At 34.2% G+C, this 22,886-nt stretch overlaps 2 protein-coding genes across 3 annotated transcripts in view; one reads left to right on the forward strand and one right to left on the reverse strand.

Moving 5' to 3' along the window:
- Window positions 1-22,886, reverse strand: part of LOC105151446 (uncharacterized) — a 228,111-nt gene that overhangs the window by 48,902 nt on the left and 156,323 nt on the right. The window lies entirely within an intron of this gene.
- LOC105151445 (putative G protein-coupled receptor B0563.6) overlaps window positions 1,097-22,886 on the forward strand; it is a 56,442-nt gene continuing 34,652 nt past the window's right edge. The window contains exons 1-2 of one of the 2 annotated variants that reach the window (XM_087415655.1): window positions 1,097-1,710; window positions 21,145-21,947. In XM_087415655.1, coding sequence (XP_087271781.1) covers window positions 21,731-21,947 — 217 coding nt within the window. In that variant the 5' untranslated portion in view covers window positions 1,097-1,710; window positions 21,145-21,730. Of the gene's footprint in view, window positions 1,711-20,418; window positions 21,948-22,886 lie in introns of those variants that run through there. The other variant, XM_011065151.2, reaches the window with a different exon arrangement.

Consider the following 22,886-nt stretch of genomic DNA (forward strand, 5'->3'; position numbering starts at 1 on the left):
TCTTCCCATCTCTAATTGTAAAAGTTATCCTCATGTTGTGCAATTAAAATTAGATTGTATCAACTCGATTTTTAGAGTCCATACGATGCCTAAAGTTTTTATCAAAGGATGTCCTGTGCGCGAAATGATACAGATCGATGAAGTTCCGAGATTTTTAAACAAAATGAGTTTCCTTACACTCAGAAAATACACAATTTTGACGTATTAATTTCAGAGATAAATTATTGTTTACATTTTACGTGGAGGATGAGAAAAATGCTTGAGATGTTTGAAATATACCTTGGAGGCGTAACTTGAAATTTCTATATATCTTATTTCTATATATCTTATTTTGAAACAAATAAAATATCTTATACAATATTCAATTTTCGATTATTTTATATCAATTCGATTGGATGTACTCGGTGTACACTGGAATTAAAACCGTCATACACAGATTGGCGTAAAAATATGTGTTTAATATAAATAAACCGGTTAAACCGTAAAATTTTCAACACTCTTTATTGTATTGAGCGAAAATACATATTTTTAAATATTTAAAATATTTATATTTCACTTTTCCACTCAAATTAAATCAATGCATAATGGTTTTAATGTGCATCACTGCCAACCGAATTCGCTATCACTTTTCTACTTTTATATACGGACCGCCTAAAAAAGATAAAAACGGCCTTTAATCTTCTCTCTGAATTAACACTCAGATATAATAAAAATTCAACACAATAATAATAAATTTAATAATAAATAATTCAAATTTTAACACGATTTTAACACAAAGTGTTTTTGCTGTGTATTTAAACTACAGATTGATAATTTAGGATACAACCACGCGGATCGACATCAACTATGATGTTGCAATGCATTCTGCATAACAAAACTCTATTTAGATGAAATCTAATTATAGTCTCACATACTATTTCGTGAGTTTATCCACCATGCGTACTTCGTGATGTGAGGCACTCCCAAGTGCTTGCCACGCCAGGCGGTGGCGCCGAGTGTATGAATATCAGATAAAGAGCTCTCGTCGTGGACGAGCAAGTGCGGACAACACGATTAGATTAAGGTTTAGTATATTTATACAACTCGCCTCGTGATTAACGTCGTTACCAACTCTCGTTACCAACACTTCGTACCGTCATCTCATTAATTCTACCTCGTCGCCATCATTCGTTTGTCATCATTGAGATAAATTCGAACTGATTTAACCACCTTGACGTTATCGTATCTCAACGAGAGGGAACACGTATCTGATACTTTACCTTCATTCGGCGTCATCCGATCTTACGATTCTCCGGAGCACTTCTGTGTGCTCGACGACATCGTGAAGCGTTTCCCTAGTATCACCAGGAGTATTATCCTTGTTTCCTTCTTTCTTTTCTTTTATACCGTATTTCTTGTGAACCTCCGTAGCTGAAGTGCGACGCATGCGTCGGGCTGGTCGTAGCCGTTCCCGACTCGTGAACTCGCGAAAATTCTCCAGTTGGCGCCGCGACGCGCTCGAAGGAGCTCTCGTGCGTTCGACGAGTATCCCGGGGAAGCGACAGAACCTGTCGCCTATCCCGCAATCGTGGGAGGAGAAAAAAAAGGAAAAGGGCTCCAGGAGAGAAAAACGAGAGTACGCGAGAAATCGTTTCCCTCCCCCCTTTCCGCAAATTGCGCGTGCGATTCAATCGCGAGAGATGCTACAATGCAACCGACATGTATCGCGAGGTAATTATGGTATCATTATTGTCAAATCGAAACGGCTAGAATGCGGCACGTGTTTTTGATCGGCGTACACAATGTGCACGTTGTATATGGCAGGCAAAGCAATGCAATTTGCCGCAGAGGATGCATGTTAAGCATTTCGTTCTAATTGATGAATGAAGATAATGGCCTATCAATTACATTAATTAGCGAGCTGTCAGAAGGAGCTAACGTTAATTTATCAGTGCATGTTTTTTTTTTTATCATTTCTTAACTAAGCTAATTGAAGATAAGTCTTGAAAAATTGCGAGACAACCGTTTAGTTATTATAATATGATTCTTTATACTACTTTGTTTTGAATAAGTATATGGAACGATTATTTATCTCCTGCCTCGTAAATATTCTCGTAGAAACGATTCCATTATCAAAGACGGTCATTTCGTTTCTATTTAAACAGATTAATTCGGCAATAAAATGCCCTGTGTTTCATCACAGTTTTAACAAATAGAACAAATCTCGTTGAAAATATTCAGGCACGGCGCGGAATTTAATTAGCTCTCACGTGCGTTACGAACGGTCGCGCCGGCTTGAAATTAATATTTTAGCCAATATAAAATATTTAAAGGATTACACCCCTCCGCACTCCACGATTGTATCATGTAGCGGACGAGCGAATATATGACGTAAATTAAAACGCGACACTTTCAACGCGGCAGGTCGCACGCGTTCAAATATTCGCGCCGGTGCATTCTGCGTTAGTGCGAATATTTATCGTAAAGGAGATTTGCGTGTAAAAATATGCATAGTGGTAATTAAAAGAGAAACGTGCATTGCATCGATGATTAAGCGTAAAATTAGATTCGGTTATGGCGCGATTTTTCTTCAAAATAAATAATGTATATATCTTTATTATATGAAACTTGTATATCTTTGCTGTCACTTTTTTCTGATGCCAGTATTCATAGTCCGTTCTTATCTTAAGACTGTCTTAAATAATACCTTAAGCTGCTAATACGGCTCTATACGGCGGTATTCATAGTCTGTTCTTATTTTAAGATCGTCTTAAGGTCTTAAGATGCTAATACGACTCTTTGATTGATTCATGATATTTTAAGATTGTACTTAAGATGGTCTTAAATATAGGATTCAACTATAAATACTGGTTTGAGGGGTTGGTTTATAATATCTCGAGACTATACTTAAGTTTTAAACATAATAAGAGAGAACTTATTATGAATATATCGGCTTAAATATAATTTTAAATTATTGCCAAATTGTTGCTATTTTTGTTACCAATTTTTAAATCATGGTTAAACTGTTTAATAAAAGTTATCAAATTTTTTTATTATATTAATTAAACAATAAATTGAAATTATTTTACCGAAGCATATTTAGTAATTATCATTATTATTATCATCTAAGGTTCATTATTATTGTTAAATTTGTTATCAGTACACTGAAAAAAGAGTCTGGTAACAACTATCAAATGTTTAATGAAATAATTTTAATCAAATATTAATATCATTAATAATCGATTAATATAACAAAAAATTTTATTTTTATACTTTTATTGTCTAAATATTTAATAGATACACAAACATAATAATTGACCAATCTTCGACGTGGCGTGCTGGCATACAATATAGCGGCAATAATTAATTGTTTGACAGAAGTAATTGTTTGTCATTTTTGATAAAGTATAACTAAATGAATCCAATAGAATCTATTGAACTCATTCTCGTGCCAAATTTTAGTATTTTGTCCTGCAATAAACCCACCGTCAGCCTCAGAGGGTTAATGCGAACGAATGTATAGACTTATGTAAGAGCATGCACGCGCTGACAGTGACATGGCATGGAAGCCAATATCACCATACCCGGTTTCATTGATCATGGCTTTCAGTTATTATCATCACAATATATATTCCGCGTGCTTTTCGATCTTTCGGAAAATACAACTCGGGCAAGGTGGTCTGTGCTTGTGCACATATGTACATACAATAGCGGTATAATAGCGAGAACGAACGATAAGCTAATAAAGTCGAGGTCACCGCTCAATAATGTCCCTTTTTTATCGCGACAACGTGCCCCGCCGAGAGCATAATTATTATTATTGCGGGCAGCGAGACGATTTAATCGTAGCTTCACGCTGCAACTTATGCATCGGACAATTTTACGAGGTGCTCCAACCCTCTTCCGTTCCCCGTCTATTCCCTTATTGTTGCCTTCGTGCCGGACTCCGCGTTTACGGCTTATTCAGAATCCGGCCACGACTCGAGCAGCGGAAAAAATTCTTTTTCTCTCCATTTGATTCTTGCGTCGAACTTAAATTAAAAATGTTGGTGGGTGCGACGTGACGTGAATGAATTCCACTCAGTTCTACGTACACGAATGCGTCATCATGTACTACATTTCGATCTTTGACAAACGTCACTGACAGTATTTATGGTCGAGAAAGAAAAAATAGGGAAGTAGGAAGAATTAAGAAAGAAAGAAAGAAAAAAAGGCATAAATTCTTAGCGTTGTTTATTTTAGTTGACTTTTTAAGTATAACACATCGTGTTCGTACTGAAAAAAGGCAAGAAAGTAATAAGGGTTGATTCAGGATGCTTGACGTAGGGTTTTAATATTTCCGCTCAATGTGACGTATTAATGCATTAAGGATATTCATGAAGAGCCTAAATGCAACAAAAATGTCAATGACCAAGAACCATGTTACTTTATAAGCAATATTAGTTCTAATTTTGCTTATAAAGTAACATGATTCTTTAAATAAATTTCTGTCATTTTATTCATCTGGTTTATCATTCCAAGTTATTTCTTTATATTTCTCTATTTCTTTCTTTCTTTCTTTCTCTCTCCGAATATTAACAATTTAATTAAATACCAAATATGGAATAGAATGAGAAAAGGAATATATTTATTTTTTAATTTTGATTAAAGATTTAAAATCTTTAATTTCCTATGAAGTTTGAATAATATTGGTATATTATAAAAAGCTTCAAGAAAGAAATTTTAAAGTCAATTGATTTTTTAACAATAGAATACATGTTTTAAATAAAATAAATTCCTATCAATCATCAAAGTCATCTACTTTTGCAGAGTTACGATTGCATTCCCTCATTCTTTAAAAATTTTAATATTTAACTTATCAAAATTATTTAATTCCAATTCTATAAATGACATGTCACATATCTTATCAGTGAGTAGCGACAACTGTTGTTAGCATTGCGCAACTGGTGCGCGAAATTGTCTTCTCTTGCAAAGTCAGGGTTCCCTAGACGCCTTTTACTAGCACAAAAAACATTCGTCGTCGTGAAAGCACGTAATCACGTTTTAGCCACCATTGAGGATAATTACTCGGAGCTCTCTAAGCAGATCTAATAAGAAATTCCCGGAACGTGCCGACCTTGTGAAGCTAATTAAAAACAAAATTTACTAAAATTTCTCCGCGCCAGTTGGAACTCTTGAACAATCGTATTTTTGTAATGAAAATTAGAATTCCTCGATTTTTTTGGGTGGAATCCAAAGTCGGAGATATTTCTTACAGAATCTTTGAATGGAATGACTTTATTATAATTTTTTCCACAAGAATTGATTGAAAAATTGAAATGCAGTAAAAAAAAACATTTTATATACTTGTGTTAAAATCGGTTATTAAAACTCCTTATTAAAATTTCACTTTTGTGTTAAATTTTTAACACATACATATCTGAGTGATAACATATATAATGTGATTATATCATATTATTATATTTCTTTTGAATGATATGTGATTATATTATTTTGGATTAACGATTCTGAACACTTTCAATAACTTTGAATTAGTTTTTAAATAATTTAACTAAAAGCGATTTCGTAACAGTATGAATAAGAATTTTATTCTTTATTCTTTGTTTCAATACACCAATTTTCCTTGAATACCATTATTATAATTTCGGATTTTATGAAGAAAATACGTAAGAAAATCTAGAAATAAAATGATCCTTGTACGATCGTGAAAAAAATTGTATCCTCTTTTCGAATTTATATTCGGCATAAATGTCCGATACATAGCAGATGTCTTTCACTGCAAGACGACATACGTATTCCGCGATTTTACGAGCAGATGGAATGCCGGACGGAGAATTCCCGATTGATACTCTTGTGCAGAAGGACAAGACCGGGAGAGAATAACGAAACTCCAACGTAAAATCTCAAACCGGGAATAAAATCGACAGACTATACTGTCGCACGAAAAAGTGGCTCACATTCGTTCGCGGCGACTCAATATCGATCAATTGAGTTCGAGTATCTTTTCGATGAACGATAATCCGAGGATTTAGAACTCAAGATGTTCTGAGAATCGGTTGATCGAGATGAGGGACTTGAAACGCTTCATCGTGATGGCAGAGTGGCGATGATCGAATTCTCCCTCCGGTGAATCGTCAATCATTATTCTATCGGGATTCTAGGCGTAGATAGTTGTGTGATCCCTCTTGAGCTAAGACTTTACTTTTGCAATTATTGGACGCGGCATATTTTAAAATTAACAATTTTTCGATAGAACATTTATTTTAATTCTTAATTGGAACAACCTTTTAATTAAAATAATGAATATACTAATGCAAATTCTATAAATTATTAGGTGACAAAAGTCGGGCTACAAAATATTATATATTTATCAAATCATTATACAATAGCAAGCTGACATTGATCATCATTTTGACATCAAAACAATATTAAAGATATCATTGTGACATCAAAATAATGATAAATAGCATCAGCTTGCTCTCTGGCATAAAGAATGTAACTTATATAAGAAAAGTAATAGCTTCTAACTTCTTCCTACGCATTTTGCGTAAGTTCTCAATTCCACGTGACATTTCTTGTTCAACAATCCACTCGTTTTCGAGTCACGCATTCTCTTTCTTCGGATAATCTTACGGTCGAAATTTCTGTGGGATATGAGGAGCAAATATTGCAAAAAATGTGACCACAGCGGGTGAGTTTCTCTCGTCGCAATTATCTGAGACAAACCCAAGGAAAATAGTAGTTATTGTTATTTTTATGTTAATTGTTTGTTATGAAATATGTATTACTCGTTATTATAAAGATGCTTTTATGGGAAGGAGAGGATCTTCGATAAAAAAAAATAAAAAAAACTGTGCTTGGCAAAATTTTACCAATCTTAAAAAATGCTATCGTATATATAAATTTTAAATATAAAGATAGCATTCTATAGTAAAAAAAAAATATGTAAGAATCTGATTGAATTTCTTTTGTCAATTTGTATACAAACTAACTTCGGAAGAGAAGTAGTTTTCTTATTCGGAATCATTCAACAAATTTTGACCATATTAATCTCTAAATACGCCCTGAAATTAATTGTAAAAAAATAAAACAACTTTTAATTTCCTTTCATTTTCTCACAAGTGCACATTTTGTTATTTGTCATTTTTTTTATCAATGCAGCGATGTAGCTAATTCAATGCAGCAATGTAGCTGATTCAGGTCCAATATCATACCGTGTTTCCGATAGCAACTTTTAGAGTCAGTTTATGTCAGTTTAATAATCGCAAGGTGGTATATCGCTATCACCAGGATTGTAGACGGGTAATAAATTTCATCGCTCTGATGAGCTTGCCAGCCATCGACAATTTTCAACACGTCACTGTTGAAGTTGACTCGGAAGTATGATACCATCGACAAGCCTCTAATTGTAAACCAAACCACCGAGCTAATAAATTTGTTTAATTAATACGGTCGCCTGATGGTTCATCAGCTCATGCATGCTCTTTTCTGTATCCATTTCCTTCTCTTTCTCTTCGTTCCTCTCTTTTCTCTTTCTCTTTCTCACCATCCCCTCCCCTCCCCCTTCTCTCTCTCTTTCTCTCTCTCTCTCTCTCTCTCTCTCTCTCTCTCTCTCTCTCTCTCTATCTCTATCTCTCTCTATCTCTATCTCTCTCTATCTCTTTCGTTCTCTTTCCGACTCTCATCTGATTAAATACGTGTGTGATGGTTGATTCGTAGAAGCTTTACCGTCCTCAAATTGATTGACACATCGACGTGTATTTGTTAAATTGATTGGAACGTGGCCACGTGATGGCAAAGCGTCGCACGCGCGGCGACCATAAATTGTATCAATTGAACTTCGTAAATGACCGCCAAAATTGATGTTATATTCCTGAATAGTATTAAAGGAACGTAATAACTACGGTTGAGATCCCACTATTTTGCCGGAGATCAATCGCCCATAAAAATTGTATCTTACAGTGCGTTCTTTAAAAAAAGAAAATTATTAAGACTTTCATTTTTTCCAATATACAATTTTGACAGGCAATCGATGTAGTAAGATAGTAGGATCTCCAGCAGGAAGGTGGCAACCATAGTAATAATCATTCCAAGCACGCTATTTCAATATCTGTGTATGTCTGTGTAAAGAGAGGAAACACTTCGGAGCGCTTCCTCCTTTTGGGAAAAATGAAACTGTACGAGAAAGAATAGCGGAAGAAAAAAAAAGAATCCTTGAAATATAAGTACGTCTGTTGAATAGACATCGGTTCTTTGGAAAAAAATTCTGCTCTTTGGATTCCTCCCACTTCCGTAAGTTCGCAACTTCGTTCTGAAACGCCAAGAGAAATGAAGTTGTATTACGACTAAAATAACGCCTTCAATCGGGAGAGAGCACCTTGTTTCCTTTATTCGATGTTTCTTAAATATGCACGGAAAGTTGCGGGAAATTAAAGATTTGTTTTCATGCGCCCGGTATAATATGACACCGATAAAACCCGGTCGGCCGAGATGGAAACCGACATCATCGTCGCCGTCGTCGCCTTATTTCGAAAACGGCGCGCTATTTGCTCGCATTGAAATTCGTTATCAGTAAACAGTGATTTGTTCGATAGTTAAAACTGTTTGTTCGATTCCTCACCCCTGATAAAGAGAGATTTTCACTCTTCTTCCCCTTTTTCCTCTCCTTCAAGCGACGCTAGGCGTCCTCAGCGCCGGCGGCGGGAATGATTCGTTCGTTCAAATGCTCTTAGCATGCAAAACAAAGGGTCAACTTTGTTTCTCCCATCCTGCAGCGCAATTAGTTCCGCGACGAGGAAGTTGTAATCGCGTTCGCGGCTGTTTGCGAGTTTTGTCCGGGGTCGGTGCAAGTTTTTCTCCGGGATTTGCGGCGCCAACCATATCTCGGCGTTCCCTCTTCTCTGCTTCTATATTCCCTGCTCTCGCGCGAGTAACGCTCTCATTTTCGAGGCGGATTATTCTCTGGATATTTCTCGCCAATCGCACGACAACACATCCAGGATAGCGTCTCGCAGTGCGAAAACCACTTCGGATCGCGAATTGTCGCGGTAATCAATCGATAATCACTAAGAAACACGAATTTCTCAAATTTCTTTATTATATCGCTCCCCCTCTTTTCTCTCTTTTTTTTTCACAGATTTGCGATCGAATTACATGACAGTGTTGTGACATGAGTCTTTCAGACTTTGCTCGTTAACGGTTTAAGGGTAGCGTAGAATGGAAAGAGAGCATGATCTTCTTTTAATTAGCGTTAATCATAATTATGAAAAATTAAACAGTTTATGCTATTATAATTGTTATTTCACAAATATAATTTTGAGAATTTTTAAACAAGTGCTTAATTGAACCATATTTTAGTTTTTAAATATACATCTTGAATTATTTTCAATTAAAAAAAAATTTATTTTTTCAAGTTTTTCTGTTTCAATATTTTAAAACTATACGGTTTAAAAATTAAGTATTCAATTTGCTGATTACAATCGCGAACAAATTCGTATACTTAAAGAATTGTGCGATAGACTACCACAATGTGTTACGTCTAGTCTACACGTCAACTCGACATGTATGTCGAACTGTAAAAAATTAAAGTACATAGTTAGAAAATTTGTATTAAATTTAATACATTTCACGTGTTTTAAACAGCCAAAGTTTTTGTGTTAACACAAAAAAAATATGTTAGAAAGCAACATAAACATTACATATAAAAATACAAAAAGAATGTGTGTGTGTATGCATCTTACTAATTTATAATAAATTGTGACAATTTAAAATGTGACTTGACGCATTCTTCATAATATAATTAATTAGATCAATTTCCATGAAAAACAAATTATTTTTTACTTAACTATCAATATAAATATTAAATTATTATTTGCAATGATATCTATTAGTGATATATATTATCTTAGTTTTTTTCATCAAACGGGATTATTTATCTTATATTTTAGAACCGATTTCTGAGAATGCAATAAAAGCAAAAAATTCTGATTGCGGCTTTATCGGATTAAAACGCGACGCGACGTTCATGCACTCGTACAATTTCAGCGTGAAAATCTGAAACCTCCCGCTTTAATCGGGGTGTTCGCATTTCTGCAACCTTCGATGCAGCGATTGTCACGGAGTCTTAACAGCTTCCGCGTCGCCTCGTGGCCGCCGTTTGTCGTGACGCGTAATCATCCTCTAGTCTCTAACTGGCGTATTATCGACATAAGCGGAGGACAAGTGCTCTTGTTAATTAGCTTCAACTTTCCGGTCGACGAACCTCGAGTGGGTCGCAATTTGTCGCGAATCGCATGCGACGGCGCGACGCAGTTGCACGCTCCTTGCGAATCCGTCTCGGCGAGTGCGACGACGTCTTCGTTAATTACGATGTAACGATTGCGTGCGAGGGAATCTACAGAGTCAGAGAGTATCGAGAGTCGTGCAATCTCCACAAGAATTAAAATCAAAGATAATCGTTATCAGATAGACAAGGAAACGTTTCAAGAGCCCTCCCTGGTGTATAATATTGAGTAAGAGTTTTAAATAGATATTATATTATATAAAAAATAAAAATATATATATAATATATAAATTTAATACTTTCTCTTTTCTCTCTTTTTCTTTAATTATTGACATATTAATATATATTTAGAGGAAAAAATGATTGCAACTACATTAATTAATTATAATTTATAGTTATTTTCGATGTCAACCACACTAAAAAAAAAATTTTTAATTTTAAAGAAATATTTCTTTGTTCGTATTAAAAAAAAATTATTTCTTTGGATCAACGAAAATTTCTTTGAAAATAAGATATTGCAATATCTTATTTTCAAATAAATTTTCATCAATCCAAAGAAATAATTTTTTTGAATACGAATAAAGAAATATTTTTTTGAAATTATTTTTTTAAGTGTATGTATATTTTTTATAACTATAATATAAATGGAGCTTCTAACCATAATTATTTTATTACGCAAAGTCACAAATATCAAATAATTTTCTCTTACAACCAGTATTCTAAAGTATGTTTAAAAAGATGTAGAAATGCAATTTATCTTATTAAATAAAAAGTATACGAATGTAGAGTCGCACGATTGATTCTGTACAGCCGAATACAAGAAATATACGTGTTACATCTGATACATTTGTACGCATTACATTACTCACGAGATGGAAAGCGACTCTTGACAAAGCGACAAGAATCCTGTCTGAAATGGCAAGACAAGCGAAAAAAGAATATCATTATTTGATCATCAATGAAAGGTCGAACATGCTGATGTCATTGTTCCGCTGAAAGGAAGAAAAGAGATTTTACGATGCGTCTGATATAAAAGGAGAATCTTGTTATCTCGGTGACATAATCTTTTCTTCACTCTCGCCAGCGGATGGTATTACGATGTAAAGTTTATCACACGTGATACAGTGCCGTTTATGTGTCAGATCCATTACCATCCCCGTCCTTCTCTTCCTCTCTATGCTGATTGTGAGAGTAAAATTTTCAATAATTGTAAGTAAAGTTATTTGTGACTATATATAATTACATAATAAAATAATTATGATTAAGAACACCATTTCTATAATTACAATATTAGTTATATTATAACAATAATTATTAACATTATAGTAGTTATAAAAATGGAGTTCCTAAGCGTAATATTTTACCACGTAATTATAGTCATAAATAAAAACTTTTCTTTTATTATAATTATCTCAAGAAAATGAGATTATTATACGTTCGATAAGGTCACTAAGTTTTTTTTTTTAAGTAAGGCATATTGTCGTGAAAACTCGAGTCCGCGATATATTTCGAGGTGACCTGCCCTTCTCAAATTCCCATGACGAATGTAATGATTTACTACGTGAATAACCGTGGATCTTTTTCATTACAATCGTTATCGACGAGCGGCGGAAAGTCGTGAAAGCGCGTTTTTGCTGGAGAAAAAAGAAGGGAGAAAGGATCGTTATTCTCGATTTAACCTGGTCAAGTCTCTTGACGATTACTCCGCCTCTGTGCGTGCAAGGCGATTATTATGTAACAATGACGATGGTGAGATTACGAGAGACCTCGCGTAAACCTATTTCCATTTACTGAGTAAACGAGCGCGAACAACGATGCTTTATGCGTTGACATCGGTTTTAATTACACTATCGATAGCTCGATAAGCACCTGCTAAAATATTTTTCCCATATTCCGGCCGCGTCGACCTAATTTCGCTACCGGTGGTAAAGTTTAATTACCTCCTGAGAGAGCAGGCCGTTTAAAGGAAATAACGATTTAGATAATTCATTTTTCCAACGAAGGGGAGAGAGAGAGAGAGAGAGAGAGAGAGAGAGAGAGAGAGAGAGAAAGTTTAATATGTATAATATTCAGAATTAAATATTTAAAATATCTATTATAAATATCTAGTAAAAAGCTTTATACGGTGGATGCTAAATACTTTAAAAAATTTTTAAATAATTCCTCACACAAATTCAAGACGAAAACTTCATAACCATATGTTTAATTGCTTACAATTAGTTTCAAAGACACAGGGTGTGTGTCAAAGTTGAAGGAAAAATTTCTTTTTTTCTAAAAATTTAAAAAATCTCTTGGGTTATTTTGATGAGACTTTAAAACGTACACATTTTGTAAAAATCGTTACAACTTAAAAAGGATGTGTTTCAAAGAGAAGTAAAATAAAAATGACAAAAATGTTAATTTTTTTTCACGATATTATCTCATCAATTAATTATTTTCTGTCAAAATGGATTTTTCCTTTTTCTGCAGGAAACCTAATTTTTTGAGTTGTATCACTTTTGAAGTAAGAGAACGATATATGAAATAGGCTTCAGCGCTAGTTTGTTAAAATCGAGCCTCTAAGGGGAAAGTAATAAATAATCAAAATTAACGGCGATACTTTGGTATACACGGGAATAAATTAAATCTCATCTGCACGTTTTACACGCCCCGCGTAGCTCTTTCGTGATAAATCTTCTTTCCTTGAGACACTTCAGTATCTCGAGCCTCAACTTACGGAAGATAAATCTCTATCTTTGTAACACGCGATGTCGCGGTTTATTCATATCACGTAGGAGCCCGGCTTTTAGTTTTCAATTATCTGCGACACCTGTCTAATTGTTCTACTGAAAGAAGCATCGCGAGAGAGGACATGCTATCGACATGGACAGCTTTGTTATAAGCAGGCTTTGCCAAGTTTCTCACGATAAACTCCTACTATAAGCTTCACGTCGCTTCAAGCGAATGTATAAGGATGGTGTAAGAAAATAAGAGTTGAACAGACGGCGGCACAAATAAGTAATTAAATAATATCAGTAAAAAGAATATGTTCCTAACAAAATCATTTTTGTCACTTTCACAGCCCTTAAAGAACATCTTTTTCATATTGTAATGATTTTCATAATTTTTTTAAACCGTTCTTATTGAATTGTGACATTTTTTTTATAAAAGTAAAATTAGTTTACTTTTAATATTTGATAGAGTAATGTTTACATTACGTTATTATCTAGCTCTCTATTTACATTCAAAATTTTATATTAAATGTTATTAATTTTTTATAGCGTTTAAATTTCGATGATGTCATCAGTGATACCACGGGAGTTAACATTTAAAAATTTAAATAATTATTTAAATGCAATTAAACATTACGTTTTTTGATAAGTGCTATTGATATAGGAGACACTTTGCTTACTCTTAAAACACTAAGTATCACTTAATAAAATAAAAGTAGGATATACCGCATCAAAGCGTTTATCGAAATCATCTCGAGCCATCAAGAATTTAAGATCAAACACCTTTTACAAGAAAGCATGGAAAGGCAAGCACGTGGAAAGAAGTTTGCAGAGAAAAATGGAGCAAAGTTTCGTCGAGGAGAAGCTCGCCAGCAGCTGAGAGTGTTGCAAACTGTGTAGAACCTATGCTAACCCACCAAGTGGCGCAAAGACGTGTTATAAGCGTAAAATCGGCTTGACTCATTCCCCTGTGCCTCTCGCATTGTGTCCCACAATGCATACCGACGGATTTGGGAGGACGATCTTGGGCGACGTCCCCGGCGGAAGGTGAATGCATAATGCTTAGTACGCCCTGAGTTTCCTTCTTCGTCGCTGCGTATTTTTAAGTCGCAGCTGCTGCGTGGGTTGAGGAGAATTCAGTGGGGGGGGGGGGGTGAGAGAAAAGGAGAGAGACTCCCTCGGTGCAAAACTTGCGGGAGTTTGTTACCCCGTCGCGAAACACATTCGTGCACGTGGTCGAGGAAATTGCAAAGTTTCCTACGGGACTTTTGCGCCACGTGTCAATTCCACAACGCAGTTGCTTTCCTCCAGCACCCCTTTACCTAGCCCACGCTTTCCGTTGTATGTTATGCCAAAATATTAACCACTACACATTCTTCGGCGAATTTCCTACATCTCTGTGTCTCTCGTATTTTCTAGTTTCTCGAGTACGGTCATCCAGATGATAAAAGCGGTTTTCTTGCGAATTTCGATGACTCTTATGATTGTAATTTGATATGCGTATCTGCTTTTGTTAAATTTGCTTAAAGTCACGGTTTTTCTCCCTGATATTCCGCAACATATTGATGCAATAAAAGAAAAGTTTTTGATATTTGTGATCATAATTACATGGTATCGCAATTATGCTTATTACTGATATAATAATTAGACATAATAATTATATTTATAGTTGGTATCGACATGACTAAAAATATAGGTATTTATTATTACAAAAATGATTGTAATTATTATAATTATAATTATAATTATAGTATATAACATAATCATTTTTTCTAATGTTAACTATTTATATATTTTTACAGAACTATAAATATAATTATTTCTAACATTATAGCAGTAATAACCAAAGAGAAAGCGATATCATTATTATTGCAAAATTACTTTTAAAATGATAACATAAAAAAATAAAAATTTTAGAATACTTTACTTTTTATTTCTGTGTTAGCGATATTGTGTTAATGATGTCTAAAATTCTATGGTGAACATTGAAGTGTGTACACTTGAGATATAATATATCTCAAGAAAAGCTATAGCTCATTTAATGCAAATTAAAAAAGATTAAAAACGCTGGCTTAGGTGAGCCAGCGACTGACTAACTTACTGACCACTCGCAACGTGGCTCTTGATATCGACAAAGAAACGAAAGAAAAAAGATCACAGTTTCATCTTATTTCATGCCTAACTTTTTTTCATATGAAGTGCTATATATTATTAATAAAGTTAAGTTACGTTCAAAGAATTAAGAGCAAAAGTTCACGATCGACAATATATGTATAGTATACACTATATTGAATTACCTTTTCACAGAAAGAAATGCACCAAGCTTTATTTTTAATGTCTAACTCTTCGATCTCGAGGACTGTTATTTCACCGGACCGCTCGTGATTTATCGCCGAGATATTTTTGCAATCCACGTGCTAGCCACGCAGACAACAACTGACGCATGTGTACGCAACGCAGATCGAATTGCAACGTTTTAACGTAACGATCGACCGCTATACTCAATGCACTCCATGCGCTACCCACATGCCAGTTTTCATCACCCCGCACACCCACCGATACTTTTATGCAAGAATTACGGACGCGACGGTCGCGTACGAATAATTTTCATCAACGAAACCGTAAACTCGAGCGAATTAATTTGACAAAAACGGGAAACGTCAATCCTCGCATTTTGTAAGAGAAAAAAATGGCAATTTAGCGTGTGAGTGATAAACGGAAAATAATTTGGCTGGAAGATCTAAAATTTTATTAGATACAGATTTAAAAATAATTTTGTTGTACCACAAAAAATTATGTTGGACGCAAAAAAATGAAAACAATGCTGTAACACATTTTAACACTTCGATGAAATAATTTGTCCGATGACAATTTTAAATATTTGACGTTTTGTTAAATATTATATGAGAATGTATGTATATAAAATCATAAATGCTTATTTATTCTGAAATTTTATGTTAATAATAAATAAAAGTATCTAAGATGCGTTTGAGATACCTGTACTTAAGTATTTTATTTTTTGAGTACCTGTACCTAGGTATTAAAAATAATGTATTATCTTGCGCACGACATTATAAATTATTGTAACCATTTTTCTCTTACAATTAGTGATGAAAAGCAAATAAAAATTAGAATGTAAAATATTTCACCTGTCGAAAAGAAAAATGACAGATTTCTTCCGATTGACAATAATTGATAGTAGCATCGATCTTTGCAAGTTGATGGATGAGATGATTTCGATTGAGGTGATTTGATTGGCAATAACGTGGATAGAGAGCGAAAGCGATTACAGGGGTGAAATTCGAAACCCTCGTCAGGCAATAGAATCGCTGAACCTCATCAGCACGCAAAAAAGTACTCTCTCTTTCTTTCTCTCTACTATCATCGACTTTTTCTTGATTCCTCGTCAAACAACTCGATTATGGAAACACCGTTTTTTTCCATTTTAAAAGGGCACACGTGTATTTTTGTCTTACTAAAAACGAAGTATTATAAAAATACAAGCTAATTACTTTTATGCAGTTTGATTTATTAAATTTTAAAACAATAAAATTAATATAAGTATTTTTACTTAAAAAAAAAATAAATTTTATTTTTTCGATGACAATAATATTATCAAGAACTTTTCATAAAAATCTTACTATTTATTTTTGAAAATATTCCCACTTTTATTATCATTTTTGTAAAATTATATCTTATATCAAATTTTCTTTTATGAATAAAAATTATAGACAATTTCATATCAAATTTTCTTCTAAAATTATTTTACAATTGTAATATATAAAGGTTTTATTTAAAACATTTTTTTATATATTATTTTCGTAGAAAAAAGACGCGCATTTTTCGTGAACATCATAATGGGGACGTTTTTACGATCATCAAATTTTAACAATTTTGCGTGTAGACTTCGCAAATCTGTCAATTTTTTTAAATACTCGTGTAGCATTATGTTAATAATATTCAAATAGTAGAATAATAATATTCATACAACGTAATAAGTTTTTTGACATGAGATAATTCGGCGGAATTATTCATCCTATATTAAATCATTGACTCCCTCATAGCTCCTGTTTCGTAAAGAATATGCCAATCTCAAAGGCTAACGTGGTTTATAATTAACTCAAAAATTTTGTCACGTCTCTGCAAGTTTCGGAGACTTGCAAGCAATCTCATCTATTCTCAGCCCTGTTCCATCAACCTTAGCTTTGGCGCAATTTGATGGTCTACCGACCGTGATTTTGCAGTTTATACTCGAAGAGGAAAGTCCATTAAGTTGTAATCATCGTCTCAGTAGCGATTGCATTATCGCGATGCGGAATGAAGAAGGACATTGTGAAAGGTTTGCTGGAGTGGAGAGGCTAGCATATCTCTCGGTTAAGTGATCGATAAGCTATCCGCGAAACGGCAGCACACGCCCTATTTGCTTTACTATCGAGTTAACGATCTCCGAGGTGAACGCATTTGCGTCGCGAAACGTTTACGAAGCAAAGCGTAAAACGTACGGATTTACAGGACATTATCCCGAAGTCGGGATCGCGGATTAATCCTCCGGTGATCCTTAGTACACGTGAAAGCTCGAGTAATCTCCCCGTCTCGGCGAACGATCCCGGTTTAGCTGTCATTCTTGAGTTTATTACGATGGGCAGTTGATTATTTTATTTAATATCCAGGTCATTGTTTGCTATCTCATCAGGTGCCGTGCAACGAATCGCTAGCTCTAATAAATTTTTGCAAATCAGTTCATTCCGTTCGTGACGGATATTCATGATGAATATAAAGACCATCGTGAAAGACGCGAGTCGTCTTCTATTTTTGAAAAGATATAAAAGATTTTAAAAAGACTTTTATGGCATTTTATGGCTGTTTATAATTGTGTATTTAAATTTTCCAAAAAAAAATCTGCTGTTTTTTAAAATACTTTTGAAATATTTTATTTTTTTAAACTGTAAAATTACTTTATTATATAAATGAATTTGATATAAAATCGTCTTCAATTAAAAAAAAATATATAATTTCATAAAAAAATAATAATGAATTAAGTGTGATAATTAAGTGATAATTTAAATGATAATTAATTATAATAATTTTAATAATATGATAATAATGTTTTAAAAAATAATAAATCTTCAAAAATTTAAATATACATAATTATAAAGTATACAAAAACCATAAGAACATTTTTTTCTATATCTTATTATTTTGATAATTGTTTAAAAATATAGGCGTTAATTTTCTGAAACACTTTATCTTAAATTTTTGAACATTAGATATGTATGTACGTATGAAAAAAATACGTGACTTAAATTTTTGTCACAAGTAATCATAGGCCAATAAGAACCGATTAAATTTTTGTGTTTAACAATGATTGAAATTTCAAAGAGAATCAAATAGATTTCGTACAATTGTAATATACTATGTTTGTAATAAAATGTTAGAACTTAGAACGGTTGTTTAATATTTACATTACAAAACGTTTTAATGTTGATGCATAAATATTATATTTGAGATTAAGTAGAATATTAAAACTTGAGTAAATTAAATTTCAAAAAATTCGAATAGACTGTATTTAAAATAATTTTACTTAGAAATACAATATAATAAGTAACATATTTATAAATTCTAAAATAACCTAATAACTATGAAGATGCTTGTTTCATGATATGGTCTTAGAATGCGAGAGAATTGTTAAGCCATCGCTAATCCCAATTGCTTCATGGAAGCCTAAATTTCTAATCCTCCAGCAGACTAATCTACGGTGTAACGGTATAAAAGCACTCCCTTACAGTTTCGTTTACAATCCTCGAGGGCTTTACAAGGCAGCACGGCTTACTACGGAGAAGCAAGGAATAGGCTGCGAATAGCTATCTTCCGCCTCGGCACTTAGAAGAGAAAACATTTCTTTTCCGACACGAGTGTCGACAGTCGTAGCGATAACGATACTCAACACATAATTGCATCCATTCTGCGTTCAATAGCAACAACATCAATATCGTCATGACACGTTTTGTAATGCTTCGAATAGCTCGATGCAAATATCGAGGTAAAAGAGAGACTGCGGCGAAAAAAGCTGCAGGCGAATCAGTACGATAAGAAATTTGAAGCGAATATTTTGTTTCCCAATGTAGAAAATCGATTTGGGATCCCTGTCGTAACTCGCGTCGCCCGAAAACTTTGAAAATACTTTTTGCGGATGAAGTTCCCGGGAATCGCGCCAGGGACGTCGAAGCGAAACGCGATCCCCAAACTTCGGTCTTGATCGCAAACTTTGTAAAAATGCACCAGTGGACGTGTAAAGTGCACTTAGGTATTTCGTTCCGATGGCGGATCGACAAATATATAGAAAGAGATGCATTAGAGGGACGCACAGACTGCATAAAATGCGCTTCCGTCTGGAGCTCTGGATTCACGTGAAGACGAAAGACACGAAGATTATATTCGTTTTGCGAACGACAGGCGCGACAGTGTTCCTCCTTCCGCCTCTCTTTCACAGAGAGGGAAAATATCTCGCCACGGAGGAAATTCACGGCGACGCGGAATGGCGAGCGTCTTGAATATAAACCGACTATGAGGTGATTCCGGTTCACGCCACCGTCTACGAGAGGATGCAAGGGGATGCTATCCATTTTCGTTCGGGATCTGAAATTTAGCCGCGCTTCTTCAATCGCAAACTCTCAAAATCCGGAAGTGGAGGAGTCGACCTATCTGAATCTAAATCTATGTTGCATTGCCAATAACGATTTCCTTCCTACGGGACTAGACAGGACGAAACGGCTCTGTTCCGGACTTCGCGACCGCTCCTCTGCGAGAAGCTGAGCCATGAAGAATCACGTAAACGCGCGAAGTTCGCTTCATTAGTGTTCTTTTCGCGACACAGGACGTTCGATTTTACCTCCAATCATATTCCGCATTCTCACGATCCCCAACCTTTTGATTCGGAAACGTAGATTCGTGAAAGGTACGTGATGAGACAGACAAGTTTGACGAATTTATTTATTTGATTAGACGTATAATATTCATTTAATCCATAATATCATGGGGATTGATTGCTAAATTTTTCAATAACTTACATTAGTTTTGTTTTTACATAATTTGCCGTTTACTTCAATTTTAACATATAAATATAACTTTAATTCAGCTCATCTTTCAGAGCTGACGTGAGTCTATCGAATGTCCCTCCAAAGCTGACAGTGGATTTATATAGTGAGATTATTTGGATGATAAAGATTCTAATGAGTATAAAAATAATTCAGCTTTCTTCTGTGAATGTTAAAATAAAAAAATATTATTATATTTGAATTTATTATAGTTCTTAATTCTTTTATCTATTATTGTAGCATTTTACACGAAAATATCAAAGAGTCCGATTTTCTTTATATTACATCCGCAAATTTAGATTATTCTTTTTAAAATAGACTTAACATTTATTCTTTTTTTTTATACGTCTTACATAATTTTATTCCTTGAAATTAATTAGTGTTTCTTAATTGTATATTAAATGGGTCTTATACAGATCCAGTGTCAGTAACTGTGTTATAGATTTTGGCATCAGCTTTGGATTTAATCCAGAATTAGTTTAACAATTTAAGATGATGATTTTGATTATTTTATTCATTCGACTTTTACTTGGATTACAATAGATAGAAGATTCAAAAAATCAGAACTTTACGACAATTTCATATTTTAATACGTACTGAAGACTCAAATTGGGACGTGTACAATTTGAATTTTTTGTACGTATTAATTATTGTTAAATATTCACAATAATTCAAATACTGTTAATTGCGTTAGCTGCAATTTCGCATCTATACGGAAAGAATAATTTTACTAAAGTATTTAAAAACTTGAACAGATATACAGATCTGAAAATATTTCTGTTGGATCATCAAATAATTTTATCGGAAGCATGACGAACGATGCTAAAAAATTTTGACATCCTATCGACCATGAGCGTCCTACATAATTATTTTGATGATACCAAAAAATAATTAAGCTAAATTTTTAAAAATTTGAACAAAATCGTTCTTTTCATGCATACCTTTCTGTTTTTCAACCCTCGCGCGCGCTTGTGGTTCCGATTAAAATCCCCCGAATGGAGTATGAGGAAATAAATACTCGCTGCGGTAGAATGTATCGGATTTGCGGAATATACACGAACGACCTGTTTGTTTTCAGGATAGCGTGGAACGGCGCAGCTGCCGCACGACGGCGGCGTACAAATTGTCAGGAAGAACACGTTCAGATTCCTCGGTGAAATAAGCAACCGCGAATATCGTAAGTGGTAAAGCCGCTTATTCGAGCCGGCGGGTTTAGCTTAGACTTCTAAATTCTCACGACGCTTCCATGGTAAAATGAAACTTTCGTCGCACCTGTTGCATGACAGGTGTATTTTTTACGAATGTGCGCGCTCTTGATCGGCATGTAAAACTTGTGAATCGTGTCATCGAATCGCAATGATCTAATTCGAATGTGGTTCGAAAAAGTGCTACCAAGTTTGCGCGTATCGTTCCTAACTTTACTAATCTCGTTTGTAAATTCAGATCGTGTTATCAGCCACCGTCTCGCTCGAACATCTCAGAAAAACGCGATTGCTCCACTAGTTAATTACTGATCAATCGGAAACGCGTGTCACGAGATGAATACACGGCAGTTGAGCGAGCGAATTCGAAGATGGATCTGCGGGCGCGATGGAACGGGGAAATTTATCGCGAATTGTGAAAGGCGTTGAAGTGAAAGAGAAAGAGAGCAAGAGAACGGCAAGATGACGGACCTGCTTAATATAAGCAGGATTCAGAATATCTGCCTGCTACCGGAAGATCTGGACAAGCAGGAGGATCCTCGAACACCGACTTTGAGAAGAGTCAGTTACGGTATCGTGTTGCCGACCATTTGTTGTCTCGGCATCATCGGAAATATCTTGAATCTCGTCGTTCTCACGAGAAGAAATATGCGCGGCACTGCTTACGTCTACATGAGAGGTGAGCATCATCTATCTGTCTATCGTTATTCGTTTCTAGACCTAGTTTTACGCTTCGGTAAATATTTCCAGAATCCAGATCAAAAATGTTGTCGCCGACAATAATCAGATCATTAAATTCTGAACAATTAAACATTATTATTAAACTGTTAAGTATAGCAATTATAAATCTTCTAATTTAATATTATTAAATCATAATATTAATTCGAGAGTAGTTAGCTAATTTTTTTTCACGTAAACGACAATCTGAATTGTTTTTATATATCCTATAGTTAAAAATCACTATTATTAACAATATGTTGTATATTTTTATTAGGTGTTGGAATTAATTCGTAGCGTTTTACAAGTGATGGGATGTACTTTCATTAATGTATTTTTTAATGCTCATGTGAAATAAATAACATTCTTTCATTAAAAAACGCTACGAATTAATTCCAACACCTAATATATACTTACAATTTAAAAAAAAAATATAAGTAAAAATCAAATAAACAGGGTGTTTAAAAAAACGATTTAGCATTTACATGCAATAGATAGTACACACCATACTAAAAAAGCCTTAGATCGAAAACTCAACCATTTCTAAGATATAAATAATTTTGTATGTTATTAGCATAATTGATTGATTGGCTTCATGTCGACGTGAAGATTTATCTCAGTGTTTACAAATCGCGTTCTGAATGTTCTGATTCAATTTCCATATACTTATACTGATATTTCCATACACTTTATACTGAAAAATTTTATCAGGATTTAGAAAATTAACATCAACCAGGCATAAAGATTGAATGGGATTATGGGAGATCATCTTATTTGGACCCGTAATTCTCCCAAATAGGCGACCTACTTACCTCAATTTTTCTCTTTCTACGTAAAGAATAATTTATTAAAAAAGAAAGAAAATATATTAAACAATATATATTTTATAATAATTCACATT

This window comes from Acromyrmex echinatior, chromosome 18 (genome assembly GCF_024713525.1).
Source record: "Acromyrmex echinatior isolate Ae372 chromosome 18, ASM2471352v2, whole genome shotgun sequence".
NCBI classification, from domain to species: Eukaryota; Metazoa; Arthropoda; class Insecta; order Hymenoptera; family Formicidae; genus Acromyrmex; species Acromyrmex echinatior.